General features: G+C 35.4%; 1 protein-coding gene across 3 annotated transcripts in view; it reads left to right on the top strand.

Moving 5' to 3' along the window:
* LOC100645307 (adenylate cyclase type 6) overlaps positions 1-5276 on the top strand; it is a 93570-nt gene extending 88294 nt beyond the window's left edge. For 2 of the 3 annotated variants that reach the window (XM_003403168.4, XM_048413421.1), the window contains 6 exons: positions 830-961; positions 1999-2237; positions 2449-2587; positions 2920-3139; positions 3776-3924; positions 4639-5276. In XM_003403168.4, the coding sequence (XP_003403216.2) occupies positions 830-961; positions 1999-2237; positions 2449-2587; positions 2920-3139; positions 3776-3924; positions 4639-4971 (1212 nt within the window). In that variant the 3' untranslated portion in view covers positions 4972-5276. The remainder of the gene's footprint in view (positions 1-829; positions 962-1998; positions 2238-2448; positions 2588-2919; positions 3140-3775; positions 3925-4638) is intronic. The other variant, XM_048413422.1, reaches the window with a different exon arrangement.
* Positions 5277-20529: the final 15253 nt, after the last annotated feature.

Raw genomic sequence — 20529 nt, 5'->3', positions numbered from 1 at the left:
AATATTTATTGGAATAACTTTTTACCATTAATAGCTATACCTCGACGATATTCAGATTATCCTGATTCCTATTATTGTTGAAATTTAATTTCTTCTATTAGAGCAATAATTTCCATAAATAGAATATTATTATTAAAAGATCAATCACTTAGTCGCCAACCCAATAGAAATTATTTGTACATAGTTGTGTTACGTACAATTTGTCAGCGAACGAATCGAGAAATGGAAATTCTATCGAAACGTATATTTTGTCAAGCTGATATTAGAAAACATTTGGAACTTTACGGTTAGATTCGTAAGTATGTATAGTACGAATATGTAAAGACAAGACGTGATGATACCAAACTTGGTCAAACCAAGGCCAACCGTAGCGAAAACCATACGTCGTTCCTCAACTCCTGCACGCCAAATAGTTCAGCAAACGTGGTAGGAGGCTGATTTAAAAATAGCTGGAGATATATTTGGAGCTTATTCGAGATAGTCCTTTTATGGCAACAGTTTTAAACTTGGAACGTGGGTGGCAAAAATTGCCAAGGAATTAAATATAAAAATACATGTTAGTGGACGAGTGCACGGAAGCGTTGGAAAACGTGCGCGATCGATGAATGAATTTGCGCGTGTTTGGTAGACCGGGCCAGTTTCTAATCGAAACGGCAATTAAAAGTACACAACATAGGACAATCGATGGATGATTTTGCATTTTACATGGTTCGGTTTCATTTTCTGTTTTCCGATTCTTTTCGCATCGTTTCATCGAGAAAGAAAAACTTTTTGGGAGGAAAAAATTGAAAACGCGATGGAAACCGATTGATTTGTTTTTCGATTGCAGGTAACACTGGAAGATGGTCACGTGTGTGGGAACGTGACGTCTTCATTGACCGAGTGGCCAGATAATTCAAGCGTAACGTTCCAGAGTATCGACACGCCCGTCGATGTTTGCTATTACACTGTCTTTGCTGACGTAAGTAACTGTGATCGATTCGATGTGCCCAGCCGCGAAGCTCCACCTTAAATTAACTCGGGATTAACCGGAAACGCGATGGCTGCCACTTGTGTGCAACTCAGACCGCGTTCCCAAGCTACGTCAAAATCGTTTCCATGCACATGCACGCGATTCGATGACTCTGTGCCTTAATCTAACTTCAGTTTACACGAGTTTACACTAATGAAGTTTGTATGGATCTTCAAAGATAATTGCACAAGTCTAAATCAAGCTTGCTCCGACCTAACCTAGTGGAATTGTACCATCAATCGAAGTCGAAATGAGGTATTTATTCGGTTTGCCGATTAATGCAAGCTGATTAATTCGAGCGGGACAACGCTTTTAAATCGAAGACGAAATGAGTCGAGCCTAGGATTAGTTAAGCTTAACCTAGTTTGAGATCTTTAGCTGAGCCATGCCGATTCAAACCTAGTTAAATTAAGTCGAATTATGTGAAACCTAGCTATACAAATCGAGTCAAACTAAGTCAAACTCGGCTAAAGTCCAGCCAAACTGAGTTAAATCCAGCTAAGGTCCAAACAAACTGAATCAAATCCAGTTAAAGTCCAGCCAAACTGAGTCAAACCGAGCTAAAGTCGAGCCAAACTGAGTCAAACCTAGCTAAAGTCCAGCCAAACTAAGTCAAATCCAGCTAAAGTCCAGCCAAACTGAGTCAAACCCAGCTAAAGTCCAGCCAAACTGAGTCAAACCCAGCTAAAGTCCAGCCAAACTGAGTCAAACCCAGCTAAAATCGAGCCAAAGCGACTCAAACTTAGACAAGTTGAGCCAAACGCAGTCAAACCTAGCTAATTCCAAGCCAAAGTGAGTCAAAGCTAACTAAATCAAGTAAATGAGTGAAACCTAGCGAAGAGAAGTCAAAACGAGTCAAATCTAATTAAGTCAGGTTGTAATTTAAAACGCCTATTATTGCTGTTCCTGTATCTGTGGCCCTATTACCCCTAGATTTCTGCATCTATACGTAATAACACATTAATTTCGTATGATATATGTTACAGCTTTTTCCGGTACTAGTGATGCTAGTTATGATAACCTGCGCTGTCTATCAGATTTTAACATCGGTGTTCAAAGTAGCTATACTAAGCCTAGTAGTCGCTTGCTATTTATCCATCAGCATCTACGAAGCTATACACGAAAGAGATGTAGAATTGACTGGAAGATGGTTAGCGGGTGTTCTGGTCATTTTCTTTATGACGTGTCTCATTGCCCATTCCCAACACACAGAAGCTACTTACAGGTAATATCTTTCACTCGCAATAAAATTAATACTCAAACCCATTAACAAACCCATTATGGTTTCATCGTAATCTTACGAATACGATCATTTCTCTAAATTTGGATGAATTTATTGGAAACCTTTCAAATTGAAATAAAATACCAAAATTCCTCTCAATCGCTATTTCTTATAATTGAGAAAAGTGACGAATGAAAAATGTTGGTACATGCAGGTTGGACTTCTTGTGGAAGTTGCAAGCAACCGAGGAGAAAGAAGAAATGGAGCACCTGAAAGCCTACAACCAAAAGCTGCTGGCCAACATACTTCCGGAACATGTGGCTGCCCACTTCTTATCTACGGTTAATTCAGACGTAAGAACGTTAACCATTTATTTATACAAAAGAAATCACATAAATTTTATCGGGCCATAATTAACATTCACGATGACCAACAAAATTTATCACTTCTTCTATCGTAATTATAGTAAACTATGGAACTAATATCTTTGCTACTGAAGATATCTCGTATCTGCCACTTAATAGAAACTAGAAAAACAAGCGTTGAAAATCTCAACTGTGATAGTTAAACGAACTGTATTCAATTTCATAGTGGAAAATTGGGTGTGCGGATATTTTTAATTGGATCGCAACTCTTCTCTGCCCGTCAGCTTATCAACATTCTTCCATGTAATTAACGATTGCAGGAATTGTACCACGAGCAGTGCGACTTCGTTTGCATAATGTTCGCCTCGATACCTAACTTTTCCGAGTTTTACGTGGAGCTCGAGGCGAATAACGAGGGCGTCGAGTGTCTCAGGCTGTTGAACGAGATCATCGCCGATTTCGACGAGCTTCTAGCCGAAGAGCCGTACAAATACATCGAGAAGATCAAGAGCACTGGTGCCACGTACATGGCAGCATCCGGTGAGAACCTACACCACCAGCTTTCCCTTTCTTTTTTTTTTGTACACCTCTCTTCTACCCGATTACACTATTCAACGAGGCACTGATTAAAATTTGCAACGTCGTATCTCCTGTGTTTCTCTTCCTTTTTCCTATTGCTACATATTTTTTAATGCCAACAGAGGACCAGCTTTATCTTTTTCAGGGAAAAAACTACGTATCTTCCGTGTCACAGGCTACCAGTCTGTTCTATACATTTTTTTTGTTTTTATTTTCTTTTTTCTTTTTTTTTGCTAATATTTTCGAATCTCTTCGGCAAATCTTTCGCGACCTAGTTTCTGGTATTGTTTGTTTCGTTTTTCAAAAATTCTAAATTCTTCGTAATGAAACATTGGGAAACATTTTGCAAGTTTTTTTTTTACAGAAGAATTGGGTATTTTTTAAAGAGACCAGATTTTCTCATCGTTGAATATTCAGTGATTCAAAGTATATGCTACGTTATTGTTGATGTATTGCGTTAAATCTGTCCAAGCATCTCATTGTAAATCTTTTTATCGGAAGAATTCGAGTATTTTCCTGGCAATTTATTTTAAGAGAAAAGAGAGGCCCGGCAATTTTTAATCTTCTAAGAGAATTTCCTTTGTACTCTTTCGGTAGGATTAACAAAGAACACCTGCGACATGAAAGATTACAAACACGTGACCGCGATGGCAGACTACGCGCTCAGGATACGCGAACAGCTGGCGTCTGTTAATGAACACAGCTTTAACAACTTCCGGTTGCGTGTGGGCATCAATATTGGACCGGTAACGTCGATCAATTTCGCACTAGCTGTACGACACTCACCGAAACATCTCCTTTCGTCCACAACTAAACACTCAGCAAAATTCTATAAACTTCAACAGAACATGAGTATTAGACAAACTTCCCGAAATTCCTCTACTCCAAAATAAAGTTCAAATCTCCTACATTCTAAAAATTGCGTAACCTCGACAAACCAACTTTTGAAACTGTTCTGATATATAATAAAATGTAAATATTGGGTTGGCAACTAAGTGATCGCGGATTTTGTCAATACCACCTAATGATAAAATCCGCAATCACTTAATTGCCAACCCAATACTATAATTTCTCATTCGAACCTGCACAGCATTTACTTAAAGAAACGAATTATCCTTTGTAACGATACTTCTGTTGATGTTGCCAACCCGATGTATCTAAACCAAAAATCGAATATTAAAAAAAAAAAAAAAAAATGAAACCCCATTAAACAAATGTTCGAACCTATTCTCATATACGGTGAACCATAGAACGAAAAATTTCTCCGGATTCCAAAATTAAATTTCCACAAAAGAGAAGCCCCAGTAAACAAATTTCTCCTCCTTTCCTCATATACGATAGAACTTAAAAAAAGAAAGAAAAAAAGAACATTTAAAAAACGGGTGCAGAGTAAAAATCAAATTTGTCCGAGAAGAAATCCCAGTGGATGATATATTTTTTTTGAACTTGTTCCAATGTAGGTCGTCGCCGGGGTGATAGGCGCCCGAAAGCCGCAGTACGATATTTGGGGTAACGCGGTAAATGTGGCCTCGAGGATGGAGTCTACAGGCGTGTTGGATGGGATTCAGGTCACCCAGGAAGTTCGCGACATCCTAATCGCCAAAGGATATCCGCTCACCTGTCGTGGTACCATTCAGGTGAAAGGCAAGGGTAGCATGGTCACTTATTTCCTGGATGGTCCTCGTGAGCCAACCAAGGCCAACAATATCTACAGCAATAGCAACGAGGAGAAGATCAGCTCTGTGACGAATGGTAATTTCGATGGACCTGTCTCGCCTACCACCGACGTCTGAACCAGTTTTTTATCTCGCATGGTCCATAGGGACCGAGAGAGAATTTATGGAACGAGAACAACATTTTTCTTTAGGGGAAAAAATATTCCTATTTTCCGGATATGTGAAGAATTTTCGAACGGCGAAAAGTGATGGTAAATGAGAAAAGGATACGCTGTCTTTTGGGTGAAATGGTCAGCTTTTGGATTCAGCTTCTTAATCTTTGCTGAAGCAAAAAAAAAAAAAAGAAAAGGAATCCAAAAGCAGATAAAGAAAATGCAAAATTACGCGGAGGAAATCAAACGGACTTTCAGAGGAAATTCAAAGAGATCAAAATTCAAAGGAACTAAGCTTTTCAACGAAAACACGATCGAACGATAGTTGTGGCAACGTTGCAATGAGAAATCGTGTTTATAGACACGAGACAGACAGACGATAATAATCGTTTGCTATATTGCTCCGTGTTCTTTCTCCGATCGATAGAAGCAAGACAAATTCATTGGAAATATAAATAATATCTTGTCTGAAGTTGAAGATGAGAGGAGAGATCAAGATCCTATGCATAGTATTTTTCCAAATAGTCGAAACATCTGTACACTACTTAACCGTTAGAAGATTCAGAGAGAAGAAATTCTAATGCAGTTTAGAAACTTGGATTCTAGTGGAGGGATAAAAGCGAGGAACATTGACGTTAGAACTACTTAACCCATCGGAAAAAATGTCTCTTTTTGTCGTTAATATTGGGCTGGCAACTAAGTGATTGCGTATTTTGTCAATATCCCCTAATGGCAAAATCCGCAATCACTTAGTTGCCAACCCAACGGAAACACTCAAGTGTTTTTTCAAGGATATCGATATTCCTCGCAAAATCCTGAACTTCTTCTTTTTTTAACACTCTGTATATATCACGTTATTATTAATTTCATGGTATTTAGAGATATGGTATTTAGAGGTTGGTAATTCTGGTGTTAAATTATTTCGCTGTCTGTTTGCCTGTCCTACGATCCACCGACTACCGTCCCCAATGACGACGAGGATCGATTTCTAAGATTCGTCGGGTATAGTTGTGAGTGGAACACGCAGGCGAGAAATCGTGTAAGCTCAAACTAACTTCCACTATGTATCTCACCAATACAGCGCACTATATACAACATCGTTATAGTGCGTGTCGTACTTAAGCCGTATCTCGCTATTCTCTCTGATTAGCTGCTTCGGTTGCATTCTAATCCGGGGAATATGATCCTTCTAAGTTGTCAGCCATATCAATTTACAGGCTTTAGGATCAAGTAACTAATTCAGTGGTCAAATATCGTAATGGAGATGTATATCTGCAGAATAGAATCGCTCGAGTACTGAGAATTGTGCACGATTCGACGAATTGGTTTTCCAAGAGGATTGTAATTTGGAAAATTGGTTCTCCAAAGGGAAGATATTATGAAAGTATAATTCGACAAATTTCTCTTTTTCTTTGTTTTGTTTTATTTAAGGTATGTGGCCGCATTAGTGGATAAGATCTGTAGAAATTTATTTAGAGAGCTATTATAATTTTACTTGCGTTCGACTTGAATAAATTTTCAAATAATTTTCCAACTTCCCACTTTTCTAATTTCCAAATGATCCCACAATCGATTGTCCTGGTTTTCGAATAGCCCGCGTTTCAGTTTTCCACTCCCAGCGTACCAAGAAAAATATAATCTTCGATACGCTTCGACGTGGCGACAGTTCCCAGAAAATCATACCCATCTATTCGAACGATATTTGACCAAGTAGAAGGACGCGATTACAGATTCGATGGTGGTAATTTGATATCTGGCTGTCAGCTCGTTGCGCCCATTCTTCTAGTCAATACACGAAAGATTAATAGGAGACGCTCGATACAACGAAACCGTGGCTGGGTTCTTCATACTGAAATTTCGTTGGAAAAAAAAAAGAACAGAACGAGATGGGACCACGGCAAGTTTCTACGAATGAGTTCACGGCGAAGACGAACGAAAGAAAGAAAAAGGAGAAAGAAATCTGCTCGAAGAAAAGAGAAAAAAAGACTCACTATTTTTACATTTCTCTTTTTTTAACTCTAATTCATCGACAAGATTAATCGTCGATTAATGAGTTTTTTAATCACGTGTAAAGATCATCTTCTATATATATACCTATACATATATATACATAGAATATATATTTAAAAATATATATATATATATTCTGAAAATATTTTAGATAAGAGAATACACGCGTTTCTGCACAGTGTAATTTGGTCTGATAGTAGATAGTGTTTATCGACTAAACAATGCCGCGTATGGTTGCACTAACGATACTTTCTAAGCAACCGCAACTGTGTTCTATAAGTCAATAACGTGTTACTACAGAATTCTTTCGCAACTTTCTGTTCATTCGGTGAGAAATGTAGTAATACGATTTTTTATCCTTCTCAATAAAATGGGAGATATTTTATTGAAAATATTCCCAATACAGAACACAGTACTACGTTTATCGAGACTTTACGTTTAAGAGATTTGTGGCTGTGTCGCAGCGGATTCTCACGCTTACCACTGTTCTACGTAATACTGTTCGAGGCTTTCGGGTGGAAACTCAAAAGGAACCTGTTTCCAACGTTTCGCCAGCATTGCGACTGACAGCAACGAGCCAGCACACGAACACGATTCACTGCGTTTTTAGACTATGAAGCAGCTGGTAAAAGAAACTTCATTTGGACTCGGTTTCTACCAGAGAGCCTCGAACCGTGTCGTGTTTGTACTCTTGTGAGTGTTAAGCGTGATCAAGATTTAATACTTCAAATTTTGTAATAATTCCAAACTCCTTAATTTTCGACTTTTATCGTGTTTCAATTTTTTAACTCAATTTCTCCAATTTCTTCAAGCTGCCGAATCTTCTAATTTTTAAATCTCTGAAGTCTCAAATTTCCTTATTGATTTTATCGTTCTCCGCATTTCTATATTCGCTTAAAAAAAGGGAAAAAAACGTATTACTACGTTCGTAAATGTTTAGCTACGTATTTTCATTTCAGTTAGAAAACTGTTAAATAATCTACAGACGTGAAATTTCCTAAGCGATTTAAATGCCTAAACTCTTCTTTATTTTGTATCATCGTGCGATGCTTTGAAGAGGCAACGTCCGTGTTGTGTATGCAAGGCGAGTCAAAGGTCACGTCATGCTGTGTAATTTAAATGAATAAATTCCCAACGAAGATTATATTATAATTATGAATAAGCGACACAAGATCGATGTTCTGACATAGTCAATAAAGTAATGGAAAATCGGAGCCTGGTGCGCTGATTCAATTACGTGTATTAGCAAATTTAGCGATTTTAATCACTAGAATCTAGTGACATTTTCGTATCTATCGATGAATTGCGCGTTTCTATGCATTTCTAGGAAATTTGAAAATGCAAACGTTTCTCACGTTTGATGCATTCAATGTACATAATATATAAAAATTACGTATTTAAAAGTTATGAAACAAAGTGCTTTCTCAGTTTATTTCTTAGAATTGTGAAATTCTTAGATATTCGCAGTGTATCTGCCAACGCTATTCAAACCTCCGATTTAATCATTTAATATTTTCTTCTTCTTTTTGTCAAAATTTCTTCCTTTCTTTGACAAGTCTTAATTTTCTTAGAATGCTCTAATTCCTATAAATATGTGACTTAACGATACGATAAATTAAGATTTCATTTGACGAAAGATATTTCGTACGCAGTGAATCGATGATAATAGTTAAAGATATTACGTCACCAGGCTCTATACAAAGAGAAACTTAGAAACGAATTAATCGTCGTGCGTAGTGTCTGTCGTGATCGTGATGGATGTGAAACTTTCCAAAGAGTCTAATTAGTCGTCAATTGAAGTTGATCTTGAGCTGATAGAGCGAGCCTATAATTCAATGTTTCCTCTTGGCAAAAGAAATTGTATTTTGATGTTGCTGGCGGGTCCAGCCGTTGATAAATGTTAGTCGACGTTACGATCGAACCAACCGCGGGCCATCGTTCGATAGATCGAATTAAGATCGACTTACAGATGCTTCGATGAGAAATTATCCAAATTTTGTTCAATATCTTTTCTATCCTTTCAACTTCATTTTTGCCGATTAAAAATATTAAATCGTACACGAACGTACCATTTTTCCCTTCTTATTAAAATATTATACTATTGCAACATTAAAATATTGAAACGTTAAAGTATCAAGTTTCTTTCATCGAGGCATTAAAATACGAACTGTTATCGTTCTTTTGTTAAGATCTCTTCGATCGAGAAAGGGATCTATCGAAGCACCTGTAACTTAATATTACAAAAAAATAAGATAAAATCTATCATATCAAGTCTAAGTGTGCAAAAGCCCAACGATGTGTTAGCTTTCTAGCGATAAACTGTTTCAAACGAGTTCTCGCTGTTATGGCTGGTGTTGTAGAGATCCTTCGTCAAGGCACTCGTTAAAAAAGAAGAACATTCTGGAAGAACGAAAGTCTCCGTAGAAATTGGAGAAATGAAAATTGAATAAAATCTGACTTTCCAATGAAAAATTATTTTTCGAACCTCTCTGCGATACTCGTCTTAGAATGAGAATGGAAACTAGTCAATTTGAGATGGAGATGAAAATGCGTCAGGCTTTCGCCAGATTCGAGAATAATCGTTACTCTTCCTCCGTCTTTCGTGTAATTTCTCGATGGCCTAATCGCAGCAACCTGGAGTCCATACTGAACGTGTATAATAGTTATTAATCGCGGCATGTGATTTGCCAGGAATAACATGAAATAAATTTTTATTAAAAAAAAAACCAGCTACAATGGATCGAATCATTTTATACCTTCCTACGAAAATTCACATCCACGAAATCCCCGATAAGTTCACTCCTGTAATGACTAATTCTGATGATTCTTAAAACAGTACGATTTTACGGTTGTACGAACTATTTTACGAAAAAGATAGTTATCCGACGATGTTAAAAATCTGAGCATAATGGAGATGTACGTACAACAGATACTCACGGGAAAAATCAACGAAACTAATAATAAAATCAATGAATTAGAAAAATAAAAGAGCAATAAGCAAATATCTTATAATATACAGTGGCATAATCTGCAATTTATTATAAAATAATTGATCCCAGCAGAATTTATTACAAAAGAAGGTTGCTAAATATAATAGACATTTTCGAATGCTAATCGAATAAAATCATTTAGTTAATTTTCATAGAATTTGATACTTCTTCAAGCCTAATAAATCCTTTGATAGATATAACGAAGAATATTATTCGCTACATAATTAATATCTGTATCACGTACAGCGATGCAAGCGCTACTGAAGAAAGAAGAGCCATTTTATGTTACAACTATAACGAGTAAATTTACTCGTTTAACTTGAGAGGAATTAAAAAACAACCTGACTTTTAAGTAAGTATTAAATAAGAATTTTAAATATCGCATGCAGTGATGTAGGTGTTATTCAAGAAAAAAGAACATTTTATTTTGTAATTAGAACGAGTAAATGAACGAATATCGATAATATAATATAATGCTTAATATGAATTTTATCTGTCTGATTATTTAATACCTTAGCTTACTTCACAATAACGTCGTCGACTGCCGTTAGGCTTTTTTCCCCTTTTTGTTGAAACTAATTGATAGTCCAAAACTAGTATCAAAGATGTGCGAATTTAGTCTTAGCTAGAAGAAACTATTAAAATGATAAAAATGGATATCGTATTAAATCGTTGAAGGCGCCAATTTACGATAAAAATTAAGAAACTGTCCAATTTGATTTTGTTACAATGGAAAAACCGTCTTTTGCTATGTCAAAAGATCGTTACTGTTTGATTGACATTTCGACACCTTGTGAAGGTATATAAGGAACACAGAAGTCACGCGCGAGCTCTTTTGTGCCTGAAATTCCGGAGAGTGAACATCGAAGAAGAACTTAAATATAAGGTAAATAAAAAAAAAAAAAAACAAATAATAACATTGCAACTAGTAATTTACAACGTCTAAACCATTAATTTACAACACTTAAGCTATTAATTTATAACATTTAAGCTATTAATTTATAACATTTAAACTATTAAATTATAACATATGAGCTATTAATTTATAACATTTAAGCTATTAATTTATAACATTTAAGCTATTAATTTATAACATTTAAGCTATTTATTTACAACATTTAAACTGTTATTTTATTCATTTAAGCCATTAATTTATAACATTTAAGCTATTAATTTATAACATATAAGCCATTAATTTATAATATTTAAGCTATTTATTTACAACATTTAAACTGTTATTTTATACATTTGAACTATTGATTTATAACATATAAGCCATTAATTTATAACACTTAAGCTGTTAATTTATAACATTTAAGCTATTAATTTATAACATTTAAATTATTAATTTATAACATTTAAGCTATTTATTTACAACATTTAAACTGTTATTTTATACATTTGAACTATTGATTTATAACATTTAAACTATTGATTTGTAACATATAAGCCATTAATTTATAACATTTAAACTATTAATACATAACATTTAAGCCACTAATTTATAACATTTAAGCTATTAATTTATAACATTTAAGCCATTAATTTATACGATTTAAGCCATTAATATAAAACAATTACTCTATTAATTCTTAACAATTATACCAATAATTTATAGCCATTTCCTCCCATTAATTCAAAGTAATTATGCTCTTAATTTATAACAGTTGTACCATTAATCGGAAGCAACTCTACATTCATTGATTTAAATCAATACCATCAATTCGTAGTGAGTGAATTAGTGATTTATTCTGTTTTATTTTATTAACGAAATCTTTCAAGTCGCAGAAGTGCTATTTTATTTCTATAGAGCATTACTTTTTATTTTTAAATACAGTATTTAATTTCTCATTTTCCTATTTCGTATAAAACCAGTGGTAACGCAGAGTGTAATTTTAAGATGTAATTTTCCATGTCTGCTCAAAACCAAGGAAACAACATTGTATTCATGGAATCTAGGAAGCAAGTCATCCATACGCGCTACAATCGGTACCTTGCATGGTTTCGTTTCTTCGATGATAAGTTCAATATTCAAGTATGATTATGCGGATCCACGTACTCCAGTTATTAAAATTAATACATTTCAACACATGCTACTTCTTTATTATAAAATAATTTTACATCTCCGCTTCCAATACTTAAAAACTCTTTCTGTAAATGGGACCCGAGCGTAGTTACCTCCTCGTGGTGGGTCCCGGTAATTGGTGCCGTTTTCCAAATAATAATACACCAAATACTATTTTGAATATTAGTATTACTATTTGAAAAACGATATCAAGTCAAACACTACTTGAATATAGTCCGACCTTTATCATCCAAAATAGGTTTGGTGATCTAGACTGAACTAATACCCCCCATCGCGGGGGCACCGTGGGACATCGTGGGATATCGTTGGACACCGTGGAATGCGTGCGTTTCACGACGTTTCACTACGAAACAACTATTTCTTTACGCAGGCCCATGGTCAAGTAGAATTGGAACTCGATATTCTGCCAATGGGTTGAATGTCGAGATGGATGTATAAAGATAAATGTAGTATCGTGGACAAAAGGCCTAAGATATCGGCCGAATCGTAAACAATGTCGCGAGAGCCGCGGCATCGTCGGGTACATCAATGTATCGTCGGTCTTCTTTTTAAGTGGATAGTTTCGTGGAAAAGGCCTGCGTGACCCTGGCCACGGGTGTTTCGGAACACGTGTCTCGAACGACGGGAAAAGACAAAGAGACGTTAAAGGCAGTGTTAGTTGAGAAGCCGGAGAGGACGGATGCAAAAGGTGTGCAGAGTGTGAATTGAGAAGCGAGAGCGAGCGAGTGTAGAAGCCGGAGAGTGTGAATCGGGAAGTCGAAAGCCGCGTATGAAAATAAGACGTACGACAGCATTGTAATCATTTCGTTGCTTCGAATATTATTTATTAAATCAAAACATCATTACTTGTCCTTTCCTCTAAGACCCATTAAGATATTACATAAATAACCCATGGGCGGGTCTATTGCGTAGTCACCTCATCGTGGTGAGACCTGGTAATTGGCATCGTTTTCCAAAAAATTAATCCGTTGATTAATCTTTGGAAAACGATACCAAGCTAAGAACTACGTACCAGTCCGGTTTGGATCTCCAAATGCCGCGAACAGAATTTTGGATGATCCAGACTGGGCTGCACCGTGGGACACCGTTGGACACCGTTGGATGACGTTGGACACCGTGGGACAACGTGGGACAGCGTGGCACAACGTGGCACAACGTGGCACAACGTGGCACAACGTGGCACAACGTGGCACAACGTGGCACAACGTGGCACAACGTGGGACACCGTTGGACACCATGGGATATGTCTTGTCTCTCAAATCCATTCTGAGCCCATTCTGTATAATGGTACTTATCTGACTTGGAATCTAGTATAAAAATCGATTCTTCTTTTGCATTGAATCTTGTGGTTATTTTGTGCACGGGAGTGCGTTGCGTAAGTCCATTGATTCTTTGGAAAGATCGCGAACGAACGAGTTCGCGCCGCGATTTTTCTTTCATTGTCTGTTTGTTCGGGTTTCTTCTTAGTTTCCCATTTTTAAGAGAAAATTATTGCGGTCCTGTTAGAGTTTATAACTTTTCGATATATTCAAAAGTTTTGAGCCGCGAAAATAGAACGTTAAACAGTTTAGAACAATGACTCGAATGTCCCTTTTTCAGAACACGAAATTGTGTATGCAGTGTCAATAGGTTCGGTTAAATAAATTATTGTTCTATTTCCGATATATGAGATCATTCTCTTATTTCAAACGAATTTTTAATAAGTTATTTTATTGTTTCAAATTGAGTTATATCTCAATAATTCACTTATAGAATTCATTTTTTTTTGTTGTATTATGTGAATTTGCAACAGTTAACGTCATAAACTTGCAACATAGTAACAGTTAGATTCAAATACCTCGAAACAAGTATTCTTTAAACATATTTAGTGGCGAACTTTTGAATTCTTGCAAATATTTTCCAATATTTATAACAGGCGACTATAGTGTATTAGTGCAATGTATATTTCGTATTCTAATAACGAAAATTCACAGTATATATTCTAATTGCGAAGAGTATAATTCTTGAAATCGATTGCATTGCATTCACGGTATTCGTAAGCATTTGTTTGCTATCGAGAAATATCTCACAATTTTCAACTTATAGTTTCATACTTGTTCCAGTTTCTTAATAATAATTTTTAAGTGTAAAGAAATAGCAGTATTTTCTAAATAAACGTTCAATAGGAAAAAGGAGAAAATTGTCGAAACAACGTTTCGCTTCTTTTCCCCCCCCCCCCCCCCTCCGCCACTAAACTGCTTTATTTTCAGGAAATATTTGTGACCGCGCGCAATGCGGTTGTAGAGTCAGTGTTTGCTACGCAATAGTTTCTTTTCAATTTTTTAAAATCACGATATTTTTGATTAAATTCGATCAAATAATCACACGCGAAAGTAATAAAATTTTATCAATTAAATTTGTACGCGATATTAGAGTCCTTGTTCGTCGATCATAATTTAAGCGGTCGTGGTAACGTAGTCTTTTATTTTTTTTTTTTTTTATATTTATTGTTTCGAATATTCGTTTTCGGTATTAGAGTCAGTGCCTCCCTCAAGAGGATAAAGCCTCTCCTGGAACTCAAGAATGTAAGTAGTTTTATATATTGTATTTCAACTTGTCCTATTTATTATATTTTGTTTGAAATATTGTTAATTATAAAATAAGAATGGTTGATAACTTAAAAAGCTGTAAATGTTCTCTTTAATTGAAATAAAGTCTTAAAGTCTTAACGTTAAAATGCAATAAAACTGTCCGATACGTATCAAAAATCACTGAATTGCTAAAGTTCCATGTTTTTTTATTGTGCATTAACGATATTAATGATATTTTATGTTTTGTTATAGACATATCACAGCTTCAACTTCCTTGTCTTCTTTGGGAATGCACCAATGGTGGCTCAAAAGCCAAAAATGTAAGTAACTTTGCATATCGTACTTCAATTATGTCTATTCTGTATATTTTTCTTTAACGACTAACAATTAATAGACACAATCCAATTGAAAATTTGTGAGTTTAGCATTTTCTGAGGTTATTCTTTCATTGAAATAAAATAAGAGTTAAAGTCTTAATACCGAATTATGGAACAAATGACTAACATATTTAAAAAATCATTAGATTCTTGATTTTTATATTTTAGACTTTCATATTAGAGTTTTAGTTTTTATACTTATCAAAGTTTATTAGAATTTCAATCTTTATTACTACTAATATTACTAAAGTTAATAAACCTTCATTTTTCATTATCTTCAACTTTTTAAATAATCAGCAATCTCTCATCGTGTTTTGCTCTGTAACAGATTGTTCGCAACCTCCATTTCCAACACTGGACCTTACACGGTTCCTGCCTGATGTTAGTCTCCCTGATTATCCGCAGCATCCATGGTACGTTTTCTGTTTCTCCGCTTCGAACGGTGAGTCGCATGCATTTTTGTTCCTCCGGTCACTCAATCATGTCGTAGGATGAAAGGTCCAAATCGGCACGGGTGACCGGTTGTACTACGTAGAAATTTTTGCGAGCATAGTGACCGCGGGTATTTTTTATACCCGCGAGTAGTAACACTCTTTTTTCAAATTTATTAGTTTAGGATAGGTCTTCTTGCACAGCGCGATTATAATAATTAGTTTTTTAATAATTAGGTTAAACATATACACTCGAGAATATATTCGTGTTATTTATAAATGTGCATGTTAATATTTTGTATGAATATTTGCAAATGGCAAATATCTACACGAATATACCTGTATGACATACATATACTTGATCTTAAGTAATGAATTAATCGTGACAATATTAAGTCACGATCGTTTATTTCATTTCGGTTAGAATTTAAAATATGAGTCAAAATTCATTTTTTTCCGTACAAAAATGTGCAAAATTTTACGTGCAAGAAGACACTTCGCGACAGGCAGATTTTTTAATCAAAGCAATAATTTTGAACACTGCTTCTGCACTTTCGAGTATATGCTTTGATAAAGAGATCGCCTGAGATTATTTCTTTCTTAGTAATATATTTAGAGTCAATAATTCTATTTGCATGAGTCTCAGTCTTTTTCTACTAACGCTACTTTTTTCGAAATATTAAAATTTTGTTCTAATTTATTAAATTAATAAAGTAGAGTTACTTAGTTACTATTAAATTAATAAAGTAAATTTAATCAGATGCAAAGTAGTAAAATATAAACTCAAAGAACGTTAGTCCGTTAAATAAAAATTACACAAACTAATCATCTTTTTAGATCAGGATTTTCAGGTTTAACCCTTTCCGTGCCCATTGTCAGGATCTCATTCACGTGCCCAGGTGCTACTTGAATGGGAGAAAGACATTGGGCACGATGGTCTAGAATTAAGTAATGTAATAATTTCTCAGCGACTGACGATGTGTTAGTGTATCGTGCACGACGTATTTTCCACATTATGTGTGTGCGTTGTTAGGCCGTGGAATTGCGTCGCTTTTTCTCATTCGTTAAAACTTCAAATATTAAAAATGTCGAGACGTATATCGATTCAATTTACGTCTCGATACAATCACAATTTGTGATAATATCATCCACGCGATTAAGTGTAACCACGCTTTTTATATTGCCATAAATTACAATTATAATTCCAAGTTTACTTACATTTATTTTAACGATATCATTTCCTCAGACGTGTTTTATCACGTTTTACGCAATGGTCACTAGCCTTCGTCAGTCGATTTCAGGAAAAAGGTAAGTACCTTAGAGTGTGCATGTTGTATTAAGCTCGGGTGTCGGAGGCGTCCCGGGACGTCCTCTCTAGTGTAGGACCTTTGCACCCGGGTGGTATGTGTGAGAACCGTGGAGTGAGTGTGTTGGTGTGCATGTTTTGCCATTTTTTAAATATAGCGTTAGGTAGGATAGGTAGTATACTTTCTGGTATGTCTGTTAATTATAAGTAGGTAGGGCCGGGCAGGTTGGCACAGTCTCTAGTCGGGTAGGCTCGTTTTCGTGTGACCAACCTGTTTCTGGCAATCTAATTTGAAAAATCGACGGTGAAACTGGCACGAGTAGAGCATGCACTCGTCTCTGGTTTTGCCTTTCGATTTTTCGAATTTCGCGGTCGCGGTCGCGAATGGTCTCGAAACGAACGTTTATTGCTCGAGCACGCACATGCGAGTGAGCAACGATCACTGTTGTGATCGTTGGTCAGTCCATATGCACTTCCATCAGCTTCCGCGGTTTATATTTTTATTTTATAAGTTTTTTTTTGTTTGCGATTTAGAAGTCTCGAGCTTAGATTTAAGTTTCAGCGGGCATTGCGCCCGAAGAAAGAAGAGGCTATATGCTGAAGAGGCCCGGCAAACTGCCACTCAAGAGGGCAACTACTAATGGCTCCCCATCCTCTGGGTCATCCAGAGCATGGGAAGTCATTATTGTTACTACTTTGTCACTATGCTCGATTTTAGTATTAGTAGTAGTAGTAGTAGTAGTAGTAGTAGTAGTAGTAGTAGTAGTCTTTGTCTTTTTGGCCGATGTATATATCGGTCCATCGTCCCATTGGGCAAATCGCGATTTTTCTTATTAGTGTTTCGACAAGTTAATTACGGGTTGTATTAGAGTTACGAAATAATATTGCTATTTTTCATTAGTGTGGCGAGAGAATGATTACGGTTTGAATTAGAGTTGCGATAAAATGATAATCGCGTTTGTTTTAGAGTTGCGAATTACGATATCGCGATTGTCTTTTGCAATTTTTAGAATTTTTTCTGTTTTTCTGTTTAAGTTGCAATACTAGGATATTTAAAGTAGCTTTTTCAAATAGTAAATAGTAATTTTCATTAAATTCACTTTAAGAATTAGCGTTGCGACATTGTTCCATCGCGAGTTCTACTTATTTTTCCTATTAGCGTTGCGATAATGAATGCTCGCGTTTTGTTAAGTAGAGTTGCGTTCACAAACTGCCCAAACCCTCCGACTGCATTTGTCGGACACTGCTCCTGGATCACACGTACAGCCTAAAGAGCTGTACAAGTGTGATCGTTCATCTGCAACCTCCTAAATGGTTGCACTGCGATCTCTCGCTATTAGTGTTGCGTATTGCTTAAATACGAGTGCGTAGATTTATACTTATTAGCGTTGCGTATCAGATATCGGGAATTTTCAGATTTTTCTTTTTTTTTCTTTTTAATCGTAGATTAATTGATATTGCAGATATAATGAAGCACTCGTCGCGTTTGATTTTGAGAATTTTCTGCTTCATAAATATTAGTAGTAAATTAGCGTTGCGAAACAAGAATATTCAGTTCCACTCTCGACGTGTTGATCGGGTTTATATAGAGTGGAAGACGATTGAATTTTAGTAGCCCTTCTGGCTACTGCTTTGTTTCTTTTTCAGCGCCCCTTATTAATGCGCCCCTTATTACTACGTTTATTACTGAAAATACTGCTATAAGACATATTCCTTTGTCAGCGTTAACGTTACCATGACTGCTAAAATACAGAACTTTATTACGAATGTATAATATATATATATATATATATATATATTTACATGTATGAAATTGTGAGCGATTTCATGCGCAACAAAGTATTATAATGAAATATCTTAATGTTGCTATGAAGGCTTGAAATATTTTTTAAAATTTAATTCATTGCAATTGGAATTAGTGCTGGTGATTGTTCGTTCTTAGAACCATAACTTTTAGAATTTTTTCGACTGCGATATTTTCACTTCAATCTTTTAACAGTAATGTAGAATTTTATAAATATTCGAATTTCATTTGCATGAAACAAAAGTTTCGTCACAAAACAAAGACATCGTCACGTTTGTAGCAAAAATTCTGCAAAAAATGACTTATGCACATACCTTTCGGTTTATTATGTTGCAAATCACTATGTGGTTGTAGAAAATAACAGATACTGTTAAAAGTTAAAAGATAAAGCAAGTGATTGTATAATAACCGGGGTTTCTCTCATCTTAGTTATTCCAAATGAACTTTTCAATTTTTAATTCAGTTTAAATTCAATTACTTAAAATTCTTGTTTCCAACGTAACCCTAGTTTCGATTAAAAGATACACATGATTCTCTATATTTGCTAAAATTCAATCAATAGTAATTTGATCTATAATTGACCATTATTAATAGTTTATATTTCATAAAATGTTTCATAAAATGTTCTCGTTTTAAAGATGTCTGTTTCTTCCATATACCAAATCCAGTAAATGAGTTTGTTTCAGATTTATCAATTTACAGAAAATACGTTTCAGTTACATATATGAACATTTCATAGCATATTAAATATGTATGCTAGATGTCCAAATGATTTTTCTTCCATCGTCTGATTGTTCAGGCTTCTTCCCGTTTTCCCATTTTTAAAAGAAGAATATTGCGGTCACGTTGGAGTATATAACTTTTCGATATCTTCATAAGCTTAGTACAACGAGTCGTATGTCTCTTTTGCAAAACTCTAAATTGTATATACAGTGTCAGTACTTTCATTTCCTTTCTGTGGTTCCAAGTTAGACATATGTATCATTGATACCGAATGTTGCCAGTGTCACGTAAAATAAAGAGAAATTTTATAAGGAAGAAGAAGACTTTATTTTTATTTCGATTATACAAGTATAAGACACTTCCGAACTCTAGCCGTTTTTTTTTTTTTTTATTTATTAAAATTCACAATTTGTCCAATTTGGACATTTGGTGGAATTTTTTAACGGTTAAATTAGCATGTTGGTGGCTACCCCCAGCGGGGTACCATCCTCGTGTTTCTTAGGTTATGTCCTTTATAAGGTCTGCTGGGTGCTTCCTTTTTAGTCTTCTGTCCATATTTATGATTTTGTATGTTTCCGCAGCTAGCCGGTTTATGTGTGTTGCTATTCTTAATTTGTATTTCTCGGAGTATCTGTTGATTTCTTCCTTGACCGTTGGCATTCCCAGGTCCCTTCGTATATCTTCGTTTCTGACGTACCAAGGTCCGTTTACTATTGTCCTGAGGATTTTAGCCTATATTACCTCTATTTTGTTTATATGGCTCATTGCTGCCGTCCCCCATAGTGGTATTCCGTACGTCCAGATTGGTTTTATGATCGTTTTATATATTTTTAACTTGTTTTCTGTGCTTAGTTTGGATTTTCGGCTTGTTAGCCAATGCATTTGTCTTCTTGTTTTCTGTATTTTTTCTACTATTGATTTGATGTGTAGTTTCCAGGTGAGTTTTTGATCTAAGTGGAGTCCTAGGTATTTGACATGCTTTGTTTGCGTTATATGCGTGCTTTTCAATAGGATGTTTGGTGGTGTCTTTTTCCGTAGCGTGAATGTAATATGGTTACATTTATTGGGGTTTGCTTTTATTTGTTTTTCTTGTAGCCAATTTTCTATTTTTACGATGTGTTCTTGTAGTATTTTGACTGCCGTTTCTGGGTTAGCATGCCTGACTAGTATAGCTGTGTCGTCCGCGAATGTCAATACTGTGCTGTTGGTAGTTGTTGGTATGTTCG

The sequence above is a fragment of the Bombus terrestris genome, chromosome 16 (assembly GCF_910591885.1).
Source record: "Bombus terrestris chromosome 16, iyBomTerr1.2, whole genome shotgun sequence".
NCBI classification, from domain to species: domain Eukaryota; kingdom Metazoa; phylum Arthropoda; class Insecta; order Hymenoptera; family Apidae; genus Bombus; species Bombus terrestris.
The sequence above is the reverse complement of the archived record's forward strand: the minus strand, read 5'-3'. Positions and strand labels throughout refer to the sequence as shown.